General features: G+C 58.8%; 2 protein-coding genes across 16 annotated transcripts in view; one reads left to right on the forward strand and one right to left on the reverse strand.

The window, feature by feature from the left end:
• Positions 1 to 8,339, forward strand: part of UCKL1 (uridine-cytidine kinase 1 like 1) — a 17,168-nt gene extending 8,829 nt beyond the window's left edge. For 2 of the 13 annotated variants that reach the window (XM_025399304.1, XM_025399308.1), the window contains exons 2-15: positions 1,983 to 2,173; positions 2,363 to 2,469; positions 2,657 to 2,827; positions 2,953 to 3,024; positions 3,849 to 4,038; positions 4,123 to 4,184; positions 4,922 to 4,938; positions 6,998 to 7,096; positions 7,175 to 7,268; positions 7,343 to 7,405; positions 7,483 to 7,605; positions 7,689 to 7,796; positions 7,867 to 8,023; positions 8,112 to 8,339. In XM_025399304.1, the coding sequence (XP_025255089.1) occupies positions 1,983 to 2,173; positions 2,363 to 2,469; positions 2,657 to 2,827; positions 2,953 to 3,024; positions 3,849 to 4,038; positions 4,123 to 4,184; positions 4,922 to 4,938; positions 6,998 to 7,096; positions 7,175 to 7,268; positions 7,343 to 7,405; positions 7,483 to 7,605; positions 7,689 to 7,796; positions 7,867 to 8,023; positions 8,112 to 8,191 (1,534 nt within the window). In that variant the 3' untranslated portion in view covers positions 8,192 to 8,339. Of the gene's footprint in view, positions 1 to 1,982; positions 2,470 to 2,643; positions 2,828 to 2,952; positions 3,025 to 3,848; positions 4,039 to 4,122; positions 4,185 to 4,921; positions 4,939 to 6,102; positions 6,123 to 6,997; positions 7,097 to 7,174; positions 7,269 to 7,342; positions 7,406 to 7,482; positions 7,606 to 7,688; positions 7,797 to 7,866 lie in introns of all 13 variants that reach the window. The other 11 variants (XM_025399306.1, XM_025399310.1, XM_025399305.1 and 8 more) reach the window with 9 other exon arrangements.
• A 353-nt stretch (positions 8,340 to 8,692) lies between these two features.
• DNAJC5 (DnaJ heat shock protein family (Hsp40) member C5) overlaps positions 8,693 to 20,855 on the reverse strand; it is a 43,297-nt gene continuing 31,134 nt past the window's right edge. The window contains exons 2-6 of one of the 3 annotated variants that reach the window (XR_003121438.1): positions 19,711 to 19,828; positions 18,623 to 18,836; positions 17,389 to 17,560; positions 17,223 to 17,296; positions 12,513 to 16,939 (exon numbers count right to left, since the gene is read on the reverse strand). Coding sequence is in view for 2 of the 3 variants with exons in the window: in XM_025398691.1 (XP_025254476.1) it covers positions 8,832 to 9,133; positions 17,389 to 17,560; positions 18,623 to 18,836; positions 19,711 to 19,817 (795 nt within the window). In the remaining variant the exon portion in view is untranslated. Of the gene's footprint in view, positions 9,134 to 12,512; positions 16,940 to 17,222; positions 17,297 to 17,388; positions 17,561 to 18,622; positions 18,837 to 19,710; positions 19,829 to 20,855 lie in introns of those variants that run through there. The other 2 variants (XM_025398691.1, XM_025398692.1) reach the window with 2 other exon arrangements.

Here is a 20,855-nt window from a genome sequence, read left to right on the forward strand (position 1 = left end):
CCCTCACACACACACCCCCTTCCTCACACACACACACACCTCCTCCCCCCCCTTACCCCCAGGCACATGCGGGTGAGCGTCCTTCGTTTGCTGGATTTTATACCGATGGAGTCGTATCTCCTTCCAGCTTGCTTTTCTCCCCTGACGATGCTCTCAAGATGCCTTTCCCTCTCCGCACCTGTGTTTCTGTGTCATTTTCAGGCGTAACTTGCATTTGTGGAGTGTTCCATCTCCCGTGAACTCCAGAGCGCAGGGGACAGACTGTGCCGCTGCAGGAAGCTACAAAGAGGTGGCTCTGCTGTTTGCAGGACTTTCCCTCTTGCCCCCGGGGGCTCTGCCCTGCGCAGGACTCTCCCTCTTGCCCCCGGGGCTCTGCCCTGCACAGGCAGTGACTGTGGTTCTGAGTTGCTCCCCATGTGGGTGGGCCATGACCTGCAGGGCCAAGGTGCTGACCCTTGAGAGCTTCCCAGGCAGGCCTGAAACATGATGCTGAGGCCACCATGGCCAGCGTGGTCTCTTCTGCCGGACCTGTGTCTTGTCTCTTGGCATCTTCACACCAGGCTCTGCATCCGAGCCTCTCAGAACAGACTGAGCAGGTGCCACGTTGTCCCCCACCCCGGCAGGGCACTGGGCCACACTGAGCCTCCCCAGAGGCTGCCTCTCCCAGGGCTCCATGGCCAGTCACGGCCCCTGCCCGTCCGAGGTTGTCAACTGACAAGTTGGCGGGCGCCTGAGTGTTGGTCTGGCATGTGCAGTGCATGTAGATGCTACCCAGCATAGGTCTGTGTCTTCCTCCTGTTGATTTCCCCCTTGCAGCCTTTAGGGGCTCCCCGTTCCCCTGGGCAGGCTCATGCTCACCTCCCAGGCAGCCTGCAGCATTTCCTCTCTAGTGTTCGCCAGATACCGGAGGTTTCTATCTTGGGGACCCAGGAGGGGCCACAGCAAGAATGAATGGGGTTCCCATAAGGCTCCCAGCCCAGGGTCCCCCATCTGGCACTCCGACAGCCAGAGAGGCCAGGCCGTGGCACCACCCTGTGCAGGGCTGCTGTCACTGCAGGAGGATCAGGCCCTGTCTGAGCCCTCTGGCCTCTCTCCCTGAGCCCTTCAGCCTGGTCATGTCTGGGGACCTCACCCTGGCTGTGTGCGCACAACCTGGTCTGGCCTCGCCTCCACCAACGTGCTGCCCTCACATCTCCTTGGGCACCCAGCCTTCAGCGTGGCAGCGATTTGGCTGCCCAGAGAGTGTGCTGGGTTGGAAGGGAACATGGTCCACTTTGGGGTCTTGCCTGCCTTTCACATGCCCACCTTGAGTCCCCTTGGGGACAGGGCCTGGCCCAGCCAGTGCCTGTCCACACAGCAGGATGAGCATGGCCCCAAGGTAGTGTCTCTCCTCCTTCCCTTGTCCTTGTTTGCTGTCCCTCTGTCCTTGCTGTGTGGACAGTGATGGTCTGCCCTGTGCCAGGCTAAGCACTTGGGTCTCTGTGTCCTGTGGCCCAGCTGCAAGCAGGCTTCTTTTTTTTTTTTTTTGAAGTGGAGTCTTGCTCTGTCATCCAGACTGGAGTGCAGTGCAGTGGCATGATCTCAGCTCTTTGCAGCCTCTGCCTCCCGGGTTCAGGCAATTCTCCTGCTTCAGCCTCCCTAGTAGCTGGGATTACAGGTGCCTGCCACCGCACCCAGGTAATTTTTTTTTTTTTTTTTTTTTTTAATTTTTAGAAGAGACGGGGTTTCACCATGTTGGCCAGGCTGGTCTCAAACTCCTGACCTCAAATGATCCACCTGCCTCGGCCTCCCAAAGTGCTGGGATTACAGGCGTGAGCCACCACGCCCAGCCCAGGCAGAGTTCTTATGTACCCCCAATGAGCCTGCCCACCTCAGCCATGCCTGTTGAGGGGGTGGGGAGATGCCCTGTGGGCCAGCCATGCCAGCGGGTACCTGGGAGGTGGGCAGCCCTGGGCCAAATCCGAGCACGCCCCTGTCTGCAGCAGCAATGCAGAGTCCCTGGACAGGCTCCTGCCACCCGTGGGCACTGGGCACTCTCCCCGGAAGCGGACCACCAGCCAGTGCAAGTCAGAGCCTCCCCTGCTGCGCACCAGCAAGCGCACCATCTACACCGCAGGGCGGCCGCCCTGGTACAACGAGCACGGCACGCAGTCCAAGGAGGCCTTCGCCATCGGTGAGAGCCGCGGGAGCGTGGGACCTGCTGCCGGACGCCTGCCTCCGGCTCCCCTCCAGTGCTTTCCACTGGAGCAGGAGAAGGAAGCCGGGCAACTGCAGGCAGTGGCAGTGGGGTGGGTACCTCTGGGACTGATCTGCGTGGGCAGCCCGTCTGTTCCTCATAGAGGGTCTCCGCTCCCCCCGGCAGGCCTGGGAGGTGGCAGTGCCTCTGGGAAGACCACTGTTGCCAGAATGATCATTGAAGCCCTGGACGTGCCCTGGGTGGTCTTGCTGTCCATGGACTCCTTCTACAAGGTGGGCCCCCGCCCAGCTCCCCCAGGGACCCCCTTGTCCTCTCCCTGACCCTGGAACCCCTGCACATGCAAGTCTCTGGTATCTGAGCCCCAGCGTGGCTACTCCTGGGAGGCCTAGAGCCCCTGCCCACTGGCATTGGGTGAAGGCCCTGCTGTGCCTGCAACTGCTCCACAGCCTCCCCCACCAGGTGCTGACTGAGCAGCAGCAGGAACAGGCCGCACACAACAACTTCAACTTCGACCACCCGGACGCCTTTGACTTCGACCTCATCATTTCCACCCTCAAGAAACTGAAGCAGGGGAAGAGTGTCAAGGTGCCCGTCTATGACTTCACCACGCACAGCCGGAAGAGGGACTGGGTAGGCCGGGGGCCTGCAGAGGGGGCCAGAGGGGGCCTTGGGGGGTAGGCCAGGGCCCTGCAGAGGGGCCTCGGGGGGCCGCAGGCACATGAGCCGGGCTCCACAACTCCTGGGTCTGTTCACAGAAAACACTGTATGGTGCAAACGTCATCATCTTTGAGGGCATCATGGCCTTTGCTGACAAGACACTGTTGGAGGTTAGCACTCACTGGGAATACCCACCCCACTGGTGTCTCAGCCCTGGCCACCCTGTCCATGATGTGTGTGTCCTCCTGCCCCGTCCCCAAGGCATCCACACCCTATAGGCCTAGGCCAGCCACTCCCTACCCCAACCCCAACCCCAGGCAGGCTACGGCTGGGTCCATCTGCTGGCCCTGCAAGGCAGAGCTGGGGCAGTGGTTCCTTCTCCACCGCCTGAGGCCTGTGCTCATACCTGGCATGTTCTTGGCGTTCTCGTCCCTTGCTGTGGTCCTGACGGACAGGTGAGGACCCGGGGCTGGTGTGTTTGAGAGACTGTGCTGTAGGTCACAGGAGCCTTCAGGACAGAGCTGAGTGTGACTCGGTTGGCCTGATCCCAGGGCCCAGGTCCTGCCCCTGGCACAGGCCCAGAGGACCCCACTGTCCAGCACATAGCCACCCCCAGCCTCCACAAGGCCTCTTCAGGGGCCAACTGTGGTGTGCTGAGCATGTGGATAAACCCTAAACTCGCCATGCCCCCCGTTCCCCAGTGTGTTGGTGCGAGTTTCCTCAAGCAAAGTAAAGGAGATCACGTATGCCCAGCCCCATTCCTGCCTGAGTCCTTCGCCAGCCACCATGCCACGCCTCTTCACCTAAGCCCCTGATGGGCAGCACCCCACCCCAGACACCCCCACCTCCACACTCCTCCCACCTGCCAGGGTGCCCTGGGGAAGTGGCTCTGGCCAGGTCCACAGACCAGGCGGCTTCACTGCAGGGGCTGGTCCCAGTGTCTCCATGCCGGCTGCTGGCATCCAGCCGCTCACTGGCCCACTGTCTCCACCAGCTCCTGGACATGAAGATCTTTGTGGACACAGACTCTGACATCCGCCTGGTACGGCGGCTGCGCAGGGACATCAGTGAGCGCGGCCGGGACATCGAGGGTGTCATCAAGCAGTACAACAAGTTTGTCAAGCCCTCCTTCGACCAGTACATCCAGCCCACCATGCGCCTGGCAGACATCGTGGTGCCCAGAGGTGAGCCTGCTGGGCTGCCTGTTGGGTGGGTGTCAGGCAGGCCAATGGCCCCGCCCCCAGTCACCCTCCCCCATCCCGCCCCAGGGAGCGGCAACACGGTGGCCATCGACCTGATCGTGCAGCACGTGCACAGCCAGCTGGAGGAGGTGAGTGGCCCTCAGCCCAGCAGGGTCCTGTGTCCCCACGGCCTAGCCCAGCCCCACTACCCACTTCTCCACTGCCACCACCCCCAGTGGCCTGCTCCCCTCATCCCCCTGTGCTCACTGTCCCTTGCCAGATGCCAGCCCTGAGTGTCCGGAGCCTGCTTGGTCAGTCGGATCGTCCAGCCCAGACCCCATCCCGTTGTGCCGTGCAGGGCCTGGGTTCCCTGAGGAAGCTGGGGTGGGGGTACAGGTGCTCAGGACCCAGCCGAGGGTGCAGCCTGCTCAGCACACCCAGCCTGAGCTTTTGGGAATGACAGGCATGACCTGCTGGCCCAGGACTGGGGGGTTTCACTGCTGAGTGCCACGCCAGGCCAGGCTCCTCTCTTTCTCAGGGGGTCACCCCAGGAGCGACACCCCTATCAGAGGTCCCGTGCTCCCTGAGGCATTCTATGGCTGGGCCCTGGAGCCTGGGCTGGCTCTGAACACACTCCGTAACAGGATGTTGAAGGCCTGAGGCCTGCAGAACAGCGCCCAGGGTCCTGGCTCTTGCCCCAACCCAGAACTGCAGGTCTGGCCCAGGTGGTCCCCAGGTTAGAAGCATTAGAAGCTGCCACCCCCATGACTGGCTGTGTCCCTGCGGGTCTGCAGCATGTCCATTCCTGGGTGGGGGTGGCCTGGCCGCCTGCCCTGGTCACTGACGCGCCACCGTTCCCTTGTGTCTTCCTGTGTTGCTGCCACAGCGTGAACTCAGCGTCAGGTAAGACTTGCACAGCTGTCTGCACAGATGGAGGCACTTCCAACACTCCCATGGAGCTCTCGGTCTGGGCTGTGATCCAGCCAGGCAGGCAGCCGGCTCTTCCCAGTCACAGAAGGGGAGGTGTGGAGTGGTCCCAGCCCTGCTTCTGCCTCCCCTTGCTGGCAGATGAGGACGCTGAGGCACAGAGACGTGACGTAGCTTGCCCAGGGTCATGGGGTCCTGACCCTGTCCTGGCCAGACTTTGCTGGAGGCTCCCCTGACCCCTGAGTCTGTCTATGGGATTTGGCCCCAGAGAGCACAGCTGTCCTCCTGAGGCAGCACTGCCAGGCCCCTGGGGCAGTGACTACAGACATGTCCCAGCAGCCAGGGAGCCTGTTGTGCCTCCTATGTCCAGCCTCACGGACCAGCCAGCTTTCCCTGGTCGCAGGTGGGAGGGCCTTGCCCCTGTCCTCCCACCCACCTGGGTCCTGCTTGCCCCAGCTCTGTCCTCGCAGCCCACACAGCTCTGCCAGCAGGAACTGGGCAACTGCAGCAAGAAGCTTGGGCTGGGCTGGGGCCATATCCCACTGCCCCTCCCCAAGGGCAGGCGTGCGGGGGGACAGCCACGAGGGACCTGCCCTTCTCCCCGCCTTCTGTGGGTTGGGAGGCTCCTGACTGAACCACCTGGTGGGAGAGCCCTTGTGTTCAGAGCACTCCAAAGAGTTTGCCAAATGCTGGAAATGCCTCCAGGGCCCGTCCACCAGCCGTCCACCTCCTGTGCCTGCATGAGTCTCTGCTTGGCCCTCTCCATGGCCAGGGAACCCGCAGGTCTTGTCCCATCAGGTTCCTCCTGAAGCTTTTGTTCTGAGAAAAAAAAAATTTCCAGGGTTTCAAACTTGAAAAAACACCTGAACACAGCCAGACACATTTTCCATCGTCTGGTCAGCTGAGAAAGTGTTGGCCTGTGGCTCCACTCACTTCCATCAGCCCCAGAAAGCCTTGGTGGGGGGCAGGAGGGAGGGCCAGGCAGGGCTGGGGACCTGGCCGCCCACACTCCTCCTCAGGCCTGCGGGGAACGCCCTGCTCCCCAACTAAGCAGCCTTCTCTTTGTTCTCTTCCTTCTCTTGTAAACCCCCGTTTCCTGCCCTGTTCCCTCCCTGAACATGCTCTTCACCTGGCAAGCAGAGGAAGCTACGTTGGGATATGTGAGCAGAGTGCTCTGTGGTGCTGCTGTGTGCCCCGCCTTCCTGTAGCCCCTTGTCCCTGCTCCTGCCCCGCCCCTTTCCCTGCCAGTCACGCCTCTTTTCTGCCCTGCCACACCCCATTCCCGGCCCTGCCTCTCCCTGCCCGTGTCATGCCTCTTTTCTGCCCCTGCCATACCTCTTCCCTACCCCGCCCCTTTCCCGCTTCTGCCCCGTCACGCCCAATTCCGTGCCCCCCCCACCCGCTTTCCTCTTCCTGCCCTTGCCCCATTCCCTGCCCTTGCCCCGCCCCTTTTCCGCTCTGCCCCCTCCCTGTCCCACCTCTTTCTTGCCTCCGTCCCGCCCTTTTCCTGCCTGCTCCTACACCTGCTCCTGCCTCTGCCCTCCCCAGGCTTGGGCAGCGGGGCGGGGCAGCCAAGCGGCACTGAGCCAGCTTTGCCCCTCACCCCCATCTCTTGAGGGGCCACGCACCACTTCGGGGAGGAGCCAGGGCGGGGCCTGACCCCACAGAGCTTTAGTTGTTCCCCCAGGGAGAGGCTGGGGACAACCCACCCATTCTGGGGTCTGAGACCTGTGAGCCTGCCCTGTGCCTGGCGCACTTCTGCTTCCTCTTAGCCCAGGAGGGGTCCCGCGCTGGGAGGGGCCCTCACACCCTACCCCCCAGCTTTCTGCCTGATGGTGAGCTTGCCCCGCTGTTCGCCACCATCTTTCGCCTTTGCCTGGCAGCTCAGCCCCAGGCAGAAGTCAGGCCCGCTCCACCTCCCGCTGTGCCTGGCCCACGTGTTTCCCCCACAGTGATGTGCACGGCCGTCCTGTGGGGAGGGAGAGCTCTGGGAGAAGACCCCCTTCTTGAGTGTTCCCCATCGGTTTGTCCCCAGGGCTGCGCTGGCCTCGGCACACCAGTGCCACCCGCTGCCCCAGACGCTGAGCGTTCTGAAGAGCACGCCGCAGGTGCGAGGCATGCACACCATCATCAGGTAGGACCCACCTGGGGACGGAGGCCCCACGCGCGCTCCCGCTCCGCGCGCGCTCCCGCTCAACTTTCCGCCCCGCAGGGACAAGGAGACCAGTCGCGACGAGTTCATCTTCTACTCCAAGAGACTGATGCGGCTGCTCATCGAGCACGCGCTCTCCTTCCTACCCTTTCAGGTTTGTAGCCCGCGAGGTGGAGGGTGCGTCCCGGACTCCCTGCGCTCACCAAGTCCTCACCTTTCACCCCACAGGACTGCGTTGTGCGGACCCCGCAGGGCCAGGACTACGCGGGCAAGTGCTATGCGGGGAAGCAGGTACCTGCCTGGGCGCACTTGGGCGCGGGATGGGCTGCTGGGGCGGGATGTGGGTGCTTAGTCTCCCCTCCCCGCAGATCACAGGTGTGTCCATCCTGCGTGCCGGTGAAACCATGGAGCCCGCCCTGCGCGCCGTGTGCAAAGACGTGCGCATCGGCACCATCCTCATCCAGACCAACCAGCTTACCGGGGAGCCCGAGGTGCGTGGGGGCAGCTGGGGCGATGAGCCCGGGGCTGGGGGCAGAGGGAGCCGCACCTGCAGCCTGACCCGTGCCGCCCGCAGCTGCACTACCTGAGGCTGCCCAAGGACATCAGCGATGACCACGTGATCCTCATGGACTGCACCGTGTCCACGGGCGCCGCGGCCATGATGGCGGTGCGCGTGCTCCTGGTGAGTGGGCCCTGGGTAGGCGGGGCAGGTTCAGGCAGAGGTGGGATTTACCTGCCCATACGCTTTGTAGGACCACGACGTGCCTGAGGACAAGATCTTTCTGCTGTCACTGCTCATGGCGGAGATGGGCGTGCACTCAGTGGCCTATGCGTTTCCACGAGTGAGAATCATCACCACGGCGGTGGACAAGCGGGTCAATGACCTTTTCCGCATCATCCCAGGCATTGGTGAGGCTGCCCAGGCCCTTCAGCCGTGCATGAGGGCAAGGTGGGCGGCCCTGGGAGGCCCCACCACACACTGGCCCGCTTTCTCCAGGGAACTTTGGCGACCGCTACTTTGGGACAGACGCGGTCCCCGATGGCAGTGACGAGGAGGAAGTGGCCTACACGGGTTAGCTGCCCAGTGAGCCATCCCCGTCCCCGCCACCCTCCTTCTGCCTCCTGACCCAGGATTGCCGAATACAAAGATGTTAATTTTTAAAATGTTACCAGTATAATTTATTTTATGCATTTTATAAAATAAATAAAGCTTTAGAAAAATGAAGGTGTGATTGGTTAGTTACAGCACAGGAGTGGCGTCCTGGCTGAGGCTTGCGTTTGTGGAGACTCCCGTGGGGAGGGAGGGAGGGAGCTGAGGGCCCTGCCTTCTCCCATGTAGGACGAGGCATTCCCTCTTGCACTTGTGCCAGATCAAGGAAGGGGTAGAACTGGGCCCTGCAGCTCCCAGCTCTGCTAGATGGAGGCCCTAGAACCCATGGCTTGGTGGCCACCTGGCCTGGACCTAGAGAGGGGACAGGGCCCCCTGGTGCTCTGGGTCTCAAGAGGCAGCCTCTGTGGCTTTTCCCCCGGGGGCCAATGAGCCTGGAGCCGCTGCTGCTAAGGGCCCGCCCCGGGCACCCCTCCAGACCTGGAGGCCCACTCGCCTCTCGGTCTCTGCCGTGCCCACACCCGCGAGCCCGGGTTCCCTTAGGTCCTGCCTACCCTGCTCTCCGCACACGTCGCCCTCGTGCTTCCCGGGGGGAGTCTCCGCCGCAGTTTACTGAGGAAGAGGAGGTGCACGCGCAGCGCCCACACGACGGGCCCCGGAGTGTGGGGAGAAGCCCGGATAACTCCCATCAGCCTCCCGGGGCTCAGCCGTGTAGCTCAGGACTGATGCTGGGGGCTCAGCCGTGGGCCGGACGCATCTTGACACAGGACGCGGTCCTCCGGTGACTCTTCGCAGCGGCCACGTCCTCTCAAGCACCAGCGTCTTCCTGCGTGGAAGTCCACGGCCAAGAGCGCAGCGTCCTCGGAGCCTGGGGCCTCGATTATGCCGGATGCCGGATCCTGGACAGCGGTCTGCTGACCAAGGGAGGGACACCGCGAGGCCTTGCACTGCAGTGGGGTCTCCCACTGCCCATGCGACCAGGCCAGGTGGGCGGTGGTCCCCACGTGGGCGGCCCATCTGCGGGTGCAGCACTCCCGCCACTCGGCCCGCCGGCCCCGCGTGGCCCTGCCCCCCACCCTGACCCCGCGCGGCCCGGCTGGCGCTGGGACGTGGTCCCGTGGTCCTTTCGTCGGGCTCCTTGGTCGCTCCTCGGTCTCGGTCGCAAGGAGCGGAGCGCGAGGAAGGCATAGCCGCGGGGAGGGTGGTCCGACCCCGTCTCCAAGACGGGGTCCTGTTTACCAGGAGAAACAAGGGTGATGACCCTCACTGGCAGGGGTCTCGCTGCCCACCACCCAGTGTCCAGCGTTCGTCTTGCTGTTACTTAACATTGCTCTGTAAGAATCCCATATCGAAAATACTGGACATAGGCCGGGCGCACTGCCTCACACCTGTAATCCTAGCACTTTGGGAGGCCTACACGGGTTCGAGACCAGCCTGGCCAACATGGTGAAACCCTGTCTCTACTAAAAAAAAAATTAGCTGGGCATGGTGGCGTTTGCCCTTAGTCCCAGCTACTCAGGAGGCTGAGGTACAAGAATCGCTTGAACCCGGGAGGCGGAGGTTGTAGTGAACCGAAATCGCACCATTGCACACTAGCCTGGATGACAGAGCAAGACTCTGTCTCAAAAAAAAAAGTAATAAACGTGGATTCTACCTAATTAAGAAAATTCAAAGACCAGCCGGGCGCGGTGGCTCAAGCCTGTAATCCCAGCACTTTGGGAGGCCGAGACGGGCGGATCACGAGGTCAGGAGATCGAGACCATCCTGGCTAACACGGTGAAACCCCGTCTCTACTAAAAAATACAAAAAACTAGCCGGGCGAGGTGGCTGGCGCCTGTGGTCCCAGCTACTCGGGAGGCTGAGGCAGGAGAATGGCGTAAACCTGGGAGGCGGAGCTTGCAGTGAGCTGAGATCCGGCCACTGCACTCCAGCCCGGGCGACAGAGCGAGACTCCGTCTCAAAAAAAAAAAAAAAAAAAAAAAATTCAAAGACCAAACCAGAAAAAAAGTCTGACAACGCCAAGGCTGGAAGGGGCAGCGAGAAGACGGGGATCCTCTTCGCAAGGCAGTGTGGGGCCCCCAGTCAAGAGAAGGCTTCCAGATCCCGCTCCCAGCGATAACTCAGCAGTGACATTCAGGCAGCTTTGTTTCCACAGTGAGAAACTAGAACCCTGGGGTCAGTTAGCCCAGGGCCGGTCGTGATTAATTCGTGACTGTTCTGTACAGAAGCTAAAATGAACTAGACCTAATATAACCACACGGCTTGTTTTTTAAATACTCCTGTATCCAACGAGAAACAGGCTGGGCGCCGTGGCTCACGCCTGTAATCCCAGCACTCTCGGAGGCCGAGGTGGGCAGATTACCTGAGGTCCGGAGTTCAAGACCAGCCTGGCCAACATGGTGAAACCCCCTCTACCAAAAACAAAAACCGGGCGTGGTGGCACGTGCCTGTAATCCCTGCTACTCAGGAGGCTGAGGCACAAGAATGGCTTCAACCCGGGAGTCGGAGGTTGCAGTGAGCCGAGATCGTGCCACTGCACTCCAGCCTGGGCTATAAAGACTCTGTCTCAAAAACAAAAACAGGCCGGGCGCGGTGGCTCACGTCTGTAATCCCAGCACTTTGGGAGGCCGAGGCGGGCAGATCACGAGGTCAGGAGATCGAGACCATCCTGGCTAACATGGTGAAACCCTGTCTCTACTAAAAATACAAAAAACTAGCCGGGCGAGGTGGCGGGCGCCTGTAGTCCCAGCTACTCGGGAGGCTGAGGCAGGAGAATGGCGTGAACCTGGGAGGCAGAGCTTGCAGTGAGCCGAGATCGCGCCACTGCACTCCAGCCGGGGCAACAGAGCAAGACTCCGACTGAAAAACAAAAAAACACAAAACAAACTCATAAGGCAGGTGGTGTACTTAACAGCACGGTGTAGTACAATTTATGTAAAACGATATAAACCAATGGTACGTATTATTGAACAAGACAGTGGTAGACACAGTTTAAAGCTACATACGGGGCCGGGCGCGGTGGCTCAAGCCTGTAATCCCAGCACTTTGGGAGGCTGAGACGGGCGGATCACGAGATCAGGAGATCGAGACCATCCTGGCTCACACGGTGAAACCCCGTCTCTACTAAAAAATACAAAAAAAAAACTAGCCGGGCAAGGTGGCGGGCGCCTGTAGTCCCAGCTACTCAGGAGGCTGAGGCAGGAGAATGGCGGGAACCCGGGAGGCGGAGCTTGCAGTGAGCTGAGATCCGGTCACTGCACCCCAGCCTGGGCGACAGAGCAACACTCTGTCTCAAAAAAAATATAAAAAAAAATAAAATAAATAAAGCTACATACGGGAGGAGAGGATGGAAATGGGGAGACACAAAACGGTCTTGGATGCTGTCTTTTTTTAAAAAAATAGAAAATCGGACTCAAATTACTTTTTTTTTTTTTTTGAGACAGTCTCTCGCTCTCCCACCCAGGCTAGAGAGCAGTGGCGTGATCTCAGCTCACTGCAACCTCCGCCTTCTGGGTTCAAGCGATTCTCCTGCCTCAGCCTCCTGAGTAGCTGCAATTACAGGCACACGTACCACCATGCCCGGCTAATGTTTTTTGTATTTTCAATAGAGACAGGGATCCACCATGTTGGCCAGGATGGTCTCAATCTCCTGACCTTGTGATCCACCCGCCTCGGCCTCCCAAAGTGCTGGGCAATACAGGTGTGAGCCACCATGCCCGGCCCTTACTTCATTTTTCTTAAGGTTGAATAGAGGATTTCAAGATGTTACATTCTTCTGAGTTTTTGCTTGTTAGTTTGTTGAGACAGGGTCTCCCTCTGTCACCCAGGCTGGAGTCTGGGGTGGGACCACAGCTCACCATAGCCTGGACTTCCTGGGCTCAAGTGATCATCCCTCCTGGGGAGCTGGGGCCTCAGGCACAGCGACGCCAATAATTTCAAACTCTTTAAAGTCTTTTTTGTACAGACACAATCTCGCTGTTGTTGCCCAGGTTAGTCTTGAACTCCTGGGCTCAAGCAATCCTCCCACTTTGGCCTCCCAAAGTGCTGGGATTATAGGCATGAGTCACCACGCCCGGCCTCTTTGCTCCAGTCTTGATACTTAGAAAATAGAGGTGAAAACAGAATCAAGAGGAGGGGGCATTTGTCCACATGTGGACCAGGCAGGAGGCAAGTTCCAGCCACAAGGGGTGTGGGGGCTCCTAAGATCGGCTGCTGCTTCTCCAGAACCGGGGATCTGCTCTCGAAAACCAGGGATCTGCGGGACCAGGGAATAAGACACACGTGGGGTCTGCAGTGAAAACATTTATTTTACAACAGTAATCTTTATTTTAGGTCAACATTCAGACATACAAGACGGAGATCACCATGCGGAACCAGCCTGGCCCTCAGATGTGTGTGCTCGAGCCAGGATCAGCCGGAGTCTGACAGCGCCTGCACCCCAACACGGTCGGACTCCAGGACGCCAGTGAAAAAACCAGTGCATGGACAAGCAGCTTCCATGCGTTTGCGTTTGATTTTTAAAAACAAGACATATTTCAGTGTTAACTTCCCCCCCTCACCTGGTTTGAAACATTTTCCCCATTTTCCAGAGAAACAGTATCTACCAAAAGGTGCCGCCTGCAGGACCCGGCCCAGCCCCTTCTGGAGGTGCTGCTGTGTATCCTCCTCTGGGGCGGACCTGGGGCCAGGACGGGGCCCCTCCCCAGGCTGCCCTTCAGATGCAGCTTTGCCACTGATTGTATGTGTTGCTTAGAAAATCGGCTTTAATGTTTCAAGGGAGGGAAGGGTTTCCAGTCACCTCCTAGATTTCACACCGGGACACACACCTGGGTCAGGTGGGCGTGACACGGAGCCCCCAGGATGGGCACCCAACCCTGCAGAGCAGAGGCCAACACCGGTGGGGGCCGTGGCAGTGCCCTGGGCACATCCTCTGCACACAGTGGGCTCAGCGCTTCCTTCTGTGCACCTTCCAGGAAAGCCTCTTGCAGGCCCCTGCCCGACTCCCAAGAAACGAAAGGCCGTTTCAGAGCCACCTTAAATTGTACTTGTGGCTTCCCCACGGGACAGCAGCACAAACGACACGCCTGCTGTGTGATATATACATATACACATATGTACACACACGGACACACCACAGCCCACACTCACAGCATGTGACGACGCGAACCGTTGCTGGTAAGGACAGTAAATACGTAGCTTTTGCCAATTCCACAGGAGGATGATTTACAACCAAAATAACAGACACAGGCCAGTCCTGCGCCACACGGGTTCACAGCTCCGAATACTGGGGAAGGGTGAGGTCAGTCACTTCGTGTCCCCCACGAGATGTCCCCACAGTAGGATGCACTGAGCCAGAGCTAAGGGAGGGTGGACAAGCCCCACGTCGAACTCTGCCCGCAGCACCCGGACCCTCCAGAGGCAGCCTGCGTGCTGGTGCCCCCACAGCACAAGGCCCACCCCGAACAGACGCCCTGGGCTCGGCAGGCGACGGGGGCCACTGGCGACACGCAGCACCTGGGAGCAGCCTCGACGGCAGGAGGCTCCAGGGCCTTTCCCGGACGGCAGCGCCGACCTGAAGATGAAGCTTTTCCTGCTGGGCACATGCGCACACCAGGTCCTTTTTCTAACAGGTCCCCACTGGGTGCTGCTGCACGAACTGAACACAGAGAGCTAGGAAAGTTCACAAACACTGAGCAGTAATATCTAAAGCAGTTTAAAAATAAAGCCAAAAGGAAGACAAAAAAATCCCACGTCACTGAGTGGAGACAATCTACACAGCAGCTGCCGTGAAGGGCCCTCGGGCTGCACCCATGCCTCCTGCAGGTCAGAAGCAGTCGGTGCTGCCTGGACCCCCTTGTGAACTGGACAAGCCTCGAAGCGCAACCCCAGCAGGCCCCCGGCAGCACCCAGCAGCGGCGTCCAACGGGACATTCTGTGCTCACGGCCACACACGCTCACAGCCCCGTCTGCAGCCTCAGAGTGAGCGGTCGGGGATCCCGTCACTGCCACCGGAAGGCAGGGATGCTGGGGGCGTCCTGATCTGTTAGCATGTGGACAGGGAGATGCGTAAGCTGTCCCTGGGGACTCACCACCTCTTTTAACGGGGAACAGTCCACTCAATAAAAAGAAATAAAACCTGGAAGGCTCTTCTTCCTTGAGTTAAGACAAGGCCTCAAAACCAACAGGGCAGAGCTGCTGACAAGGGTCCTGCTTCCAGGTCAGGCAGTGGCAGGAGCTCCAGGCCCCGAGTGTCTGGGCTTCCTGGGGGTCTCAGAATCACAGTCACCACCGTGAGAATGGCCACGGCCACGAGTTACTTAGGTTTTACAAATTCTGCAGGGGACCAGGTTCCACAAACCTCCAGACCTGCTGCTCCTTCCCCGCCTACCCCACCTTCTGCAGGGAGCTGCACGGTTCTAAAAAATGGTCCACTGGACTCTGTAACTGAAAAGCCATCGGGCAAGGGGCCCACTCTGATGAGTATCCAAGGACCTTGGAGTGTTCCAGCCACAGAGCTGTGTGCAGGTCCAACAGAGAGCCTGGCGGGGCTGAGCCAGGGCCCCCAGTGGGTGGCTCTCTACCTTAGGTCCAAGCTTAGAACCTGGCTCTTGGCCAGTCTGCAGAAAAATCACTCATGTCCTAAGCTACATCTACAAAAACTGCAAAGGCTGAGTGTCACCGGCATCTCAGGCTGAACTTGCTGCTGCGCTGAGTGGCACAGAGGCACCCTACTGTCTCGCCGCCTCACGTTTCAGGACGGGCCAATGAATTCTTACTCTTTTAGGAGAGGTCTGATTTTGACAAATTATTTCTAATTTAACATCACAGTGCATATCTCTCCTCTCGTCAAAGGTCTCCATGATCATTTTAGTGAGAAAAACAAAGAAAGGTGGGACGGACACAACTGCCCCAGGATCTGGTGCTCACGGCAGTCGGCTCACGGTCCATGTGGACCTAGAGGAGGGGTCAGCTGGGGGCCTCACCAGCACCCCGTTCCTAAGCACGTCCAGATGTGTCCTCACAACCATGTCCCTTCTGGCCACCTCCTGGTCCACCTGAACCTACCCCTTTACACAGCCTTGGGTGGCCGCTGAGGGCAATGAGCGAGCTGGGGCCACGGGTCAGCAGGCAAGCGGGGAAAGGGGGCTTTAGGAGGCTCATCGGCTTGGTCCGAGCCAGAGCCACCAGGGACGTTCTGCAGAAACCAGGCCCACTGGAGTCTGCAGCATGGGGCCAAAGGCAGGCCCAGCACAGGCCATGAGCCATGGAGCGGGGGCAGCTCTGAGCCCTCGGCCAGCACAGGCACATCAGCACAGTTTCCCCTCGCTCCCCTACCCAGGGCACCACCACCAAGGTCTAGGACACACAAGAGACTGACTTCCAATGGTCCGCACGTGGATTCCGACACGTGGATACTGGTGGTCTGGCCTCCCAGGGACCCACAATGGTCCACAGGTGGATTCCGTGGTCTGGCCTCCCACAGACCCAACCGTTCTGAGCCAGAGGGTCCCTCTGGTCCAGTCAGTCCTTCCTCCAGGGACCTAATGAATCTGGCTCTGCCTGAATCATCGATGACGGGGCAAAGGTGAGTGGGGCAGACGGGAGCTCTGGCACACACACGAGGAGGGGTCTTGGGAGAGCCCCGGACCCAGCAGCCGGGTGCTCACATATATCTACTCTCTGAGGCTCATCGGGCTGGTCCTACTCTCTGTGGTTCTAAAGGTCCACAAAGGGCTACGGAAAGGACAGGTGGTCTGGAAGGAATGTGGAGAATGACCCCAAGACGGGAGGGGGAGACTGGCCCCATCAATCCAGCTCAGAGCCCGGGAAAAGTGCAGGAACACAGACAAACAACCCCAACACAGGCGAAAGACACACCTCCGAGGACCGGAACCGCAGCGTCCACACGACAAGGAGACCAGGCCAGAAACACTGTGCGGAGGACACGGGGTCAACCTCGGAAGGAGCCTCCTATGCTTTCCACACCAAATTCTCCCACAGGAGAAACCCTGCCACGAGGCCCCGGAAACCACAGAGCCCCAAAAGCCAACTGTGCCCAGCACAGACACCAAGGAATGACGGTGACGCCGGTGACGCGGCCTCGCCCCTTTGCTGGCAGGTGAGATCAGTCCTGCTGCAGCCTCAAGGCTGGGAGCACAGCAGGTGGACCAGACCCCGAGGCCAATGCGGTAACACAGCTCTGCCAGGAAGCACCTGCCTCCGGCCCCTCCAGCACAGGGAAGAAAGGGGCAGCCCCCCTTCTCCTCGCCCACCTGGCTGGCTGCAGTCACCCCTCACCGGACCGGCCCGACCGACAGCCCTGAGGCAGCTCCACTGTGCGGTCAACGCGGTCGTGCCGCGGAACGTCCACAACACAGACACGGAACACAACCCCGTACATGCTATTACAAAAGGAAAAGAACAGAAGACCGTAGCTACACTGCTTTCAATACTGCATGCTACGCGCTTCGTGGGTCAAGGGTTGGCGCTGGGTGGGCGTGGAGGCAGGAGGGGCCCGGCGAGGCCGCCTTCCCATCTGTGTGACTACAGTTCATGACTCTACGGTGGGCGTGGCCGGCGCTGGCTCCTCCTCTGACCACAGCTTCTCCTGGACTAGTTGAACCCGTCGGTGTGGTAGCTGGGGTGGGAGTCGGCTGTGAGCTGGGTGGTCTCGGTGGCAGATGCCGGCTGTATGACGATCGGCGTGTCTGTGGCCTCTGAAAAGCAAGCACACAGGGCACTGCACGGGGGCCGCAGCCTGGTGTGCGCCCACCAACGCTGGTCCTGTGGAGCGACTTTCGGGCACCTGGACAAACTCTCCACGGGGCGAGGCTACTCGCTGACCTCCACCCGCACGGCTTTCCTCCGTCGCCTTGGGTCACCACCAGCCCTCGGCCCTCAGCCCCGCCCCAACTGCCTGCCGCCCTGCCCCGCCTCGCAGTCGTGGGATCTACGGCTACCGCAGGTCACGGTGGGGACAGCTCTATGCGCCTGCTTTACCTCAGGGTCCACGTTCACACCTCAACAGTCCCAGCTGCCACCACAAACACTCGCGGCACAGTGTCAGTGCCCTCCTGTTTGACAAGACAGGTTGACACCATTCAGGGCCCGTTCTGGCTCTGCCCCACACACACACACACACAGAGGCCCTGGGGCGGGCACTCACCCCTCTCGTCAGACTGCAGCTGGGCCTCCAGATCCTCAGGGGACACGTAGAACTCCGTCTCCTCGCCCTCAGGAGCCTTGGGCTTACACTTCCCGCAGCAGCAGTTGAAGCAGCAGCACAGACAGCAGCAGCAGTAGCAGCACGTGAGGAGGCCACAGAAGACAAACAGGGCCTGGGGGGAGAAGGTGGCGTCACAAGGCCTCCGAGGCCCCTAGAGAAGGCGGGGCAGGGCTCCCAAATGCCCTCAGCAGAAGGCAGGGGGTCCGTTCCAGGTGGGGACACTGCCTTCCAGACAGGAAGCAGAAAGAAATAACTGACAAAGGGAGGGGGAGAAACAGAAAGAAACCCGCTGCTTAAAGAAAAGCAGCCTCCAGGCTGGGCGCGGTGGCTCACGCCTGTAATCCCAGCACTTTGGGAGGCCGAGGCGGGCAGATCAGTAGGTCAGGAGATCAAGACCACGGTGAAACCCCGTCTCTACGAAAAAATACAAAAAATTAGCCGAGCGTGGTGGTGGACACCTGTAGTCCCAGCTACTCGGGAGGCTGAGGCAGGAGAATGGCGTGAACCCGGGAGGCAGAGTTTGCAGTGAGCGGAGATCGCACCACTGCACTCCAGCCTGGGAGACAGAGCAAGACTCCGTCTCAAAAAACAAAAAAACAGCCTCCAGGTCGGGGACTGGAGGCGGTGGTTCACGCCTCCATGAATCCAGCAGTTCAAAGTTAAAGTAAGCTAGGATCTCACCACAGCACTCCAGTCCGGGTAACAGAGCGAGACTAACATTAACTAAAGTACTTTGTAAGGATGCTAGTGAGGAGGCCGACTAGTCAAAACCAAATACAGGCTTCTCACAAAGACCACCTGGCGATTCAAACCCTCTGGCCTTATATGCGACGCTTGGAACAAACGGAGGGAAGGAAGAAACGTGAATCGAACACTGAGGCTCATTTCCTCCTCTACCTCGGGAAGGACTGGGAGCCATTTACAGAAAAAAACCTGGCGGCTCCGCAGGGCTCTTCCCTGGGACAATCTGGACGCTTTGGCTTGTTCCAGGCAGGACACCAAGCCAGGGACAGAGCTTCGCCCATCACACAGGTGAGGAGAAAGGCTCCATGTGCCCGGAAACCATGTCTCAAGAGTGCAGAGTTGCTGGCACCAACGCACCGGCTCTTCAATGCCGGGAACCCTGCAGGCATGGAGTGACCCAGGTGCCCGCACGGCGGCAGCTTGCCCTCACCTTGGCCCACCAGCTGGACAGCACGAAGTAGGTGTTCACGTTCTCTTCCCCAAACTGCTCGGCCACGTAGAGCCCCAGCGAGCCGTACTTGTCGTAGATGTTCCTTTTTGTGGCGTCCGTCAGGATGGCGTGCGCGTTGTTGATCTCCTTAAACTTGTCTGCAGCCTCCGGGTTGTCAGGGTTCTTGTCGGGGTGATATTTCAAGGCAAGTTTCCTGCAAACCAAAACCATGTGCTGGCTCTACCCTGGCCTTTGTCCCACCCGCACCACTGCTGGGTGCAGCGCAAGGCAGGTCCGCCCAGGCCGCCTCACTGTCCAGCTCTCCAGGGCGGCAGCGCAAGGCAGGTCCGCCCAGGCCGCCTCACTGTCCAGCTCTCCAGGGCGGCAGGGGCCAGGGACAAAAGCAAGCTCTGCGATTGCTTCAGGTAAACCTCCTCATCCTGACCCAGCCTCAGAGAGAGTCCCAAGGGCAGTGAGTGCCAGGGCACATCTAAGTTCAGCAGCACCAAGGCCAGCCCCGGGGTCCCAGCCGCTAACTGCACACGTGCCAAGTGAATGGTAAGCATGGCGGGGCGTAATGACGGCATTTTAACATGTTTTATGAACCACACAACGCTAGCACACAAGAGGAGGACGATCTGAATTGTCTGGATTAGTGGTGGTGTCTCTTACAGGTTACTCAATGAGATTGTACCTAAGAGCGCAGTTGTCAAGTTCAATCAGAAGAGGCCACAACACAGTGAGGGCTGTCATCACTGTGCTACAGCAAGGAGACCACGGGACCATCCAACGCTCTGCGGCTCCTGTGAGGCCTCGAACAGGTTCAGACCCTGATTCCCCAGGGAACTGCGGACAGTGTGTAAGCTTCTACTAAGTGCTATTTTTTGTAGGCAAGAGAACATGAATACAATAATTTTAAGCTATAAGGAGCACATTACACATACAAAAGTGTTATGTAGCTGTGACCAGTTCAACGCTGAGTCGGCCAGGATCAAGTATGTGCAATGGTTCTTGGTAAAATGCAGACTAAACCACACGGGGCACGTGTCTTCCTTGGGGGAGGTGGGGGCCCACCCTTGTCCACTTACCGATAGGACTTTTTAATGTCATCTGAGGTTGCGTTCTTGTCCAGCCCAAGGACGTGGTACAATGACTCCCCAGAGGTCGACAGTGAGCGCTGTCTCTGGTCTGCCATGTTAGGCTAATCTAGAAGGAAAAATAAAGTATCACAAAGCATAGATGAAAGTACCAAGGGCAGAGCTGATGGACTTTATTCCATAAGACCATTCAAAGCAAAAGAATCCAAGGCCGCCTTGTGGAGTTTACAATGTGCACAGACAGACGCCACGGCACAGAGACGTGGGAGAGCGCAGTCCCCAGGGGGCACAAGGTTTCTACACTGCATGCAAAGTGCTGCAACACGGCCACCCCAAGAGATCCCGAAAAATTGGGGGCTATCCTGTGGCCACCCCAAGAGATCCCGAAGAATTGGGGGCTATCCTGTGGCCACCCCAAGAGATCCCGAAGAATTGGGGGCTATACAGTGGGCCAGCGCAGCGGCTCACAGCTGTCATCCCAGCATTTTGGGAGGCTGAGGCGAGAGGACCACTTGAGCCCAGGAGTTTGAGGCTGCAGAGAGCTATGATCACACCCCTGCACTCCAGCCCATGGACAGAGTGAGACCCTGCTCCTTAAAAAATAAATTAAATAAATTAATTAAAATAAACACGCATATTGTAATCCTTACAGCAACCTCTGCATAACAAATCAAAGAGGTATCAGCTAAAAGATTAAAAGAAAAATGAAAAAGTAACTCAACACAGGAAACAAATAGAAAATTAGTTGGAAGATGTAAATCCAAACATACCAACAATTAGACTCAATGTTAGTAGACAAAAAACTCCAATTAAAGAAAGGGACTGCCTGAATGGACAAAAATGCAGAACCAACTCTAATTTTAATACTTTCTCAGAAATCAACACAACAGACAAAAAAAAGAATCAGGAAAAACATCGATGTTCTGAACAACGACCTGATCCTCACAGAACGCCCCATGTCCAGAGAATACAGAGTTTCTTTTTTTTTTTGAGACAGTATTGCTCGTTGCCCAGGCTGGAGTGCAATGCTGAGATCTCAGCTCACTGCAACCTCCACCTCCCCGGTTCAAGCAATTCTCCAGGCTCAGCCTCCTGAGTAGCTGGGATTACAGGCACGCGCCACCACGCCCGGCTAA

This window comes from Theropithecus gelada, chromosome 10, assembly GCF_003255815.1.
Source record: "Theropithecus gelada isolate Dixy chromosome 10, Tgel_1.0, whole genome shotgun sequence".
NCBI classification, from domain to species: domain Eukaryota; kingdom Metazoa; phylum Chordata; class Mammalia; order Primates; family Cercopithecidae; genus Theropithecus; species Theropithecus gelada.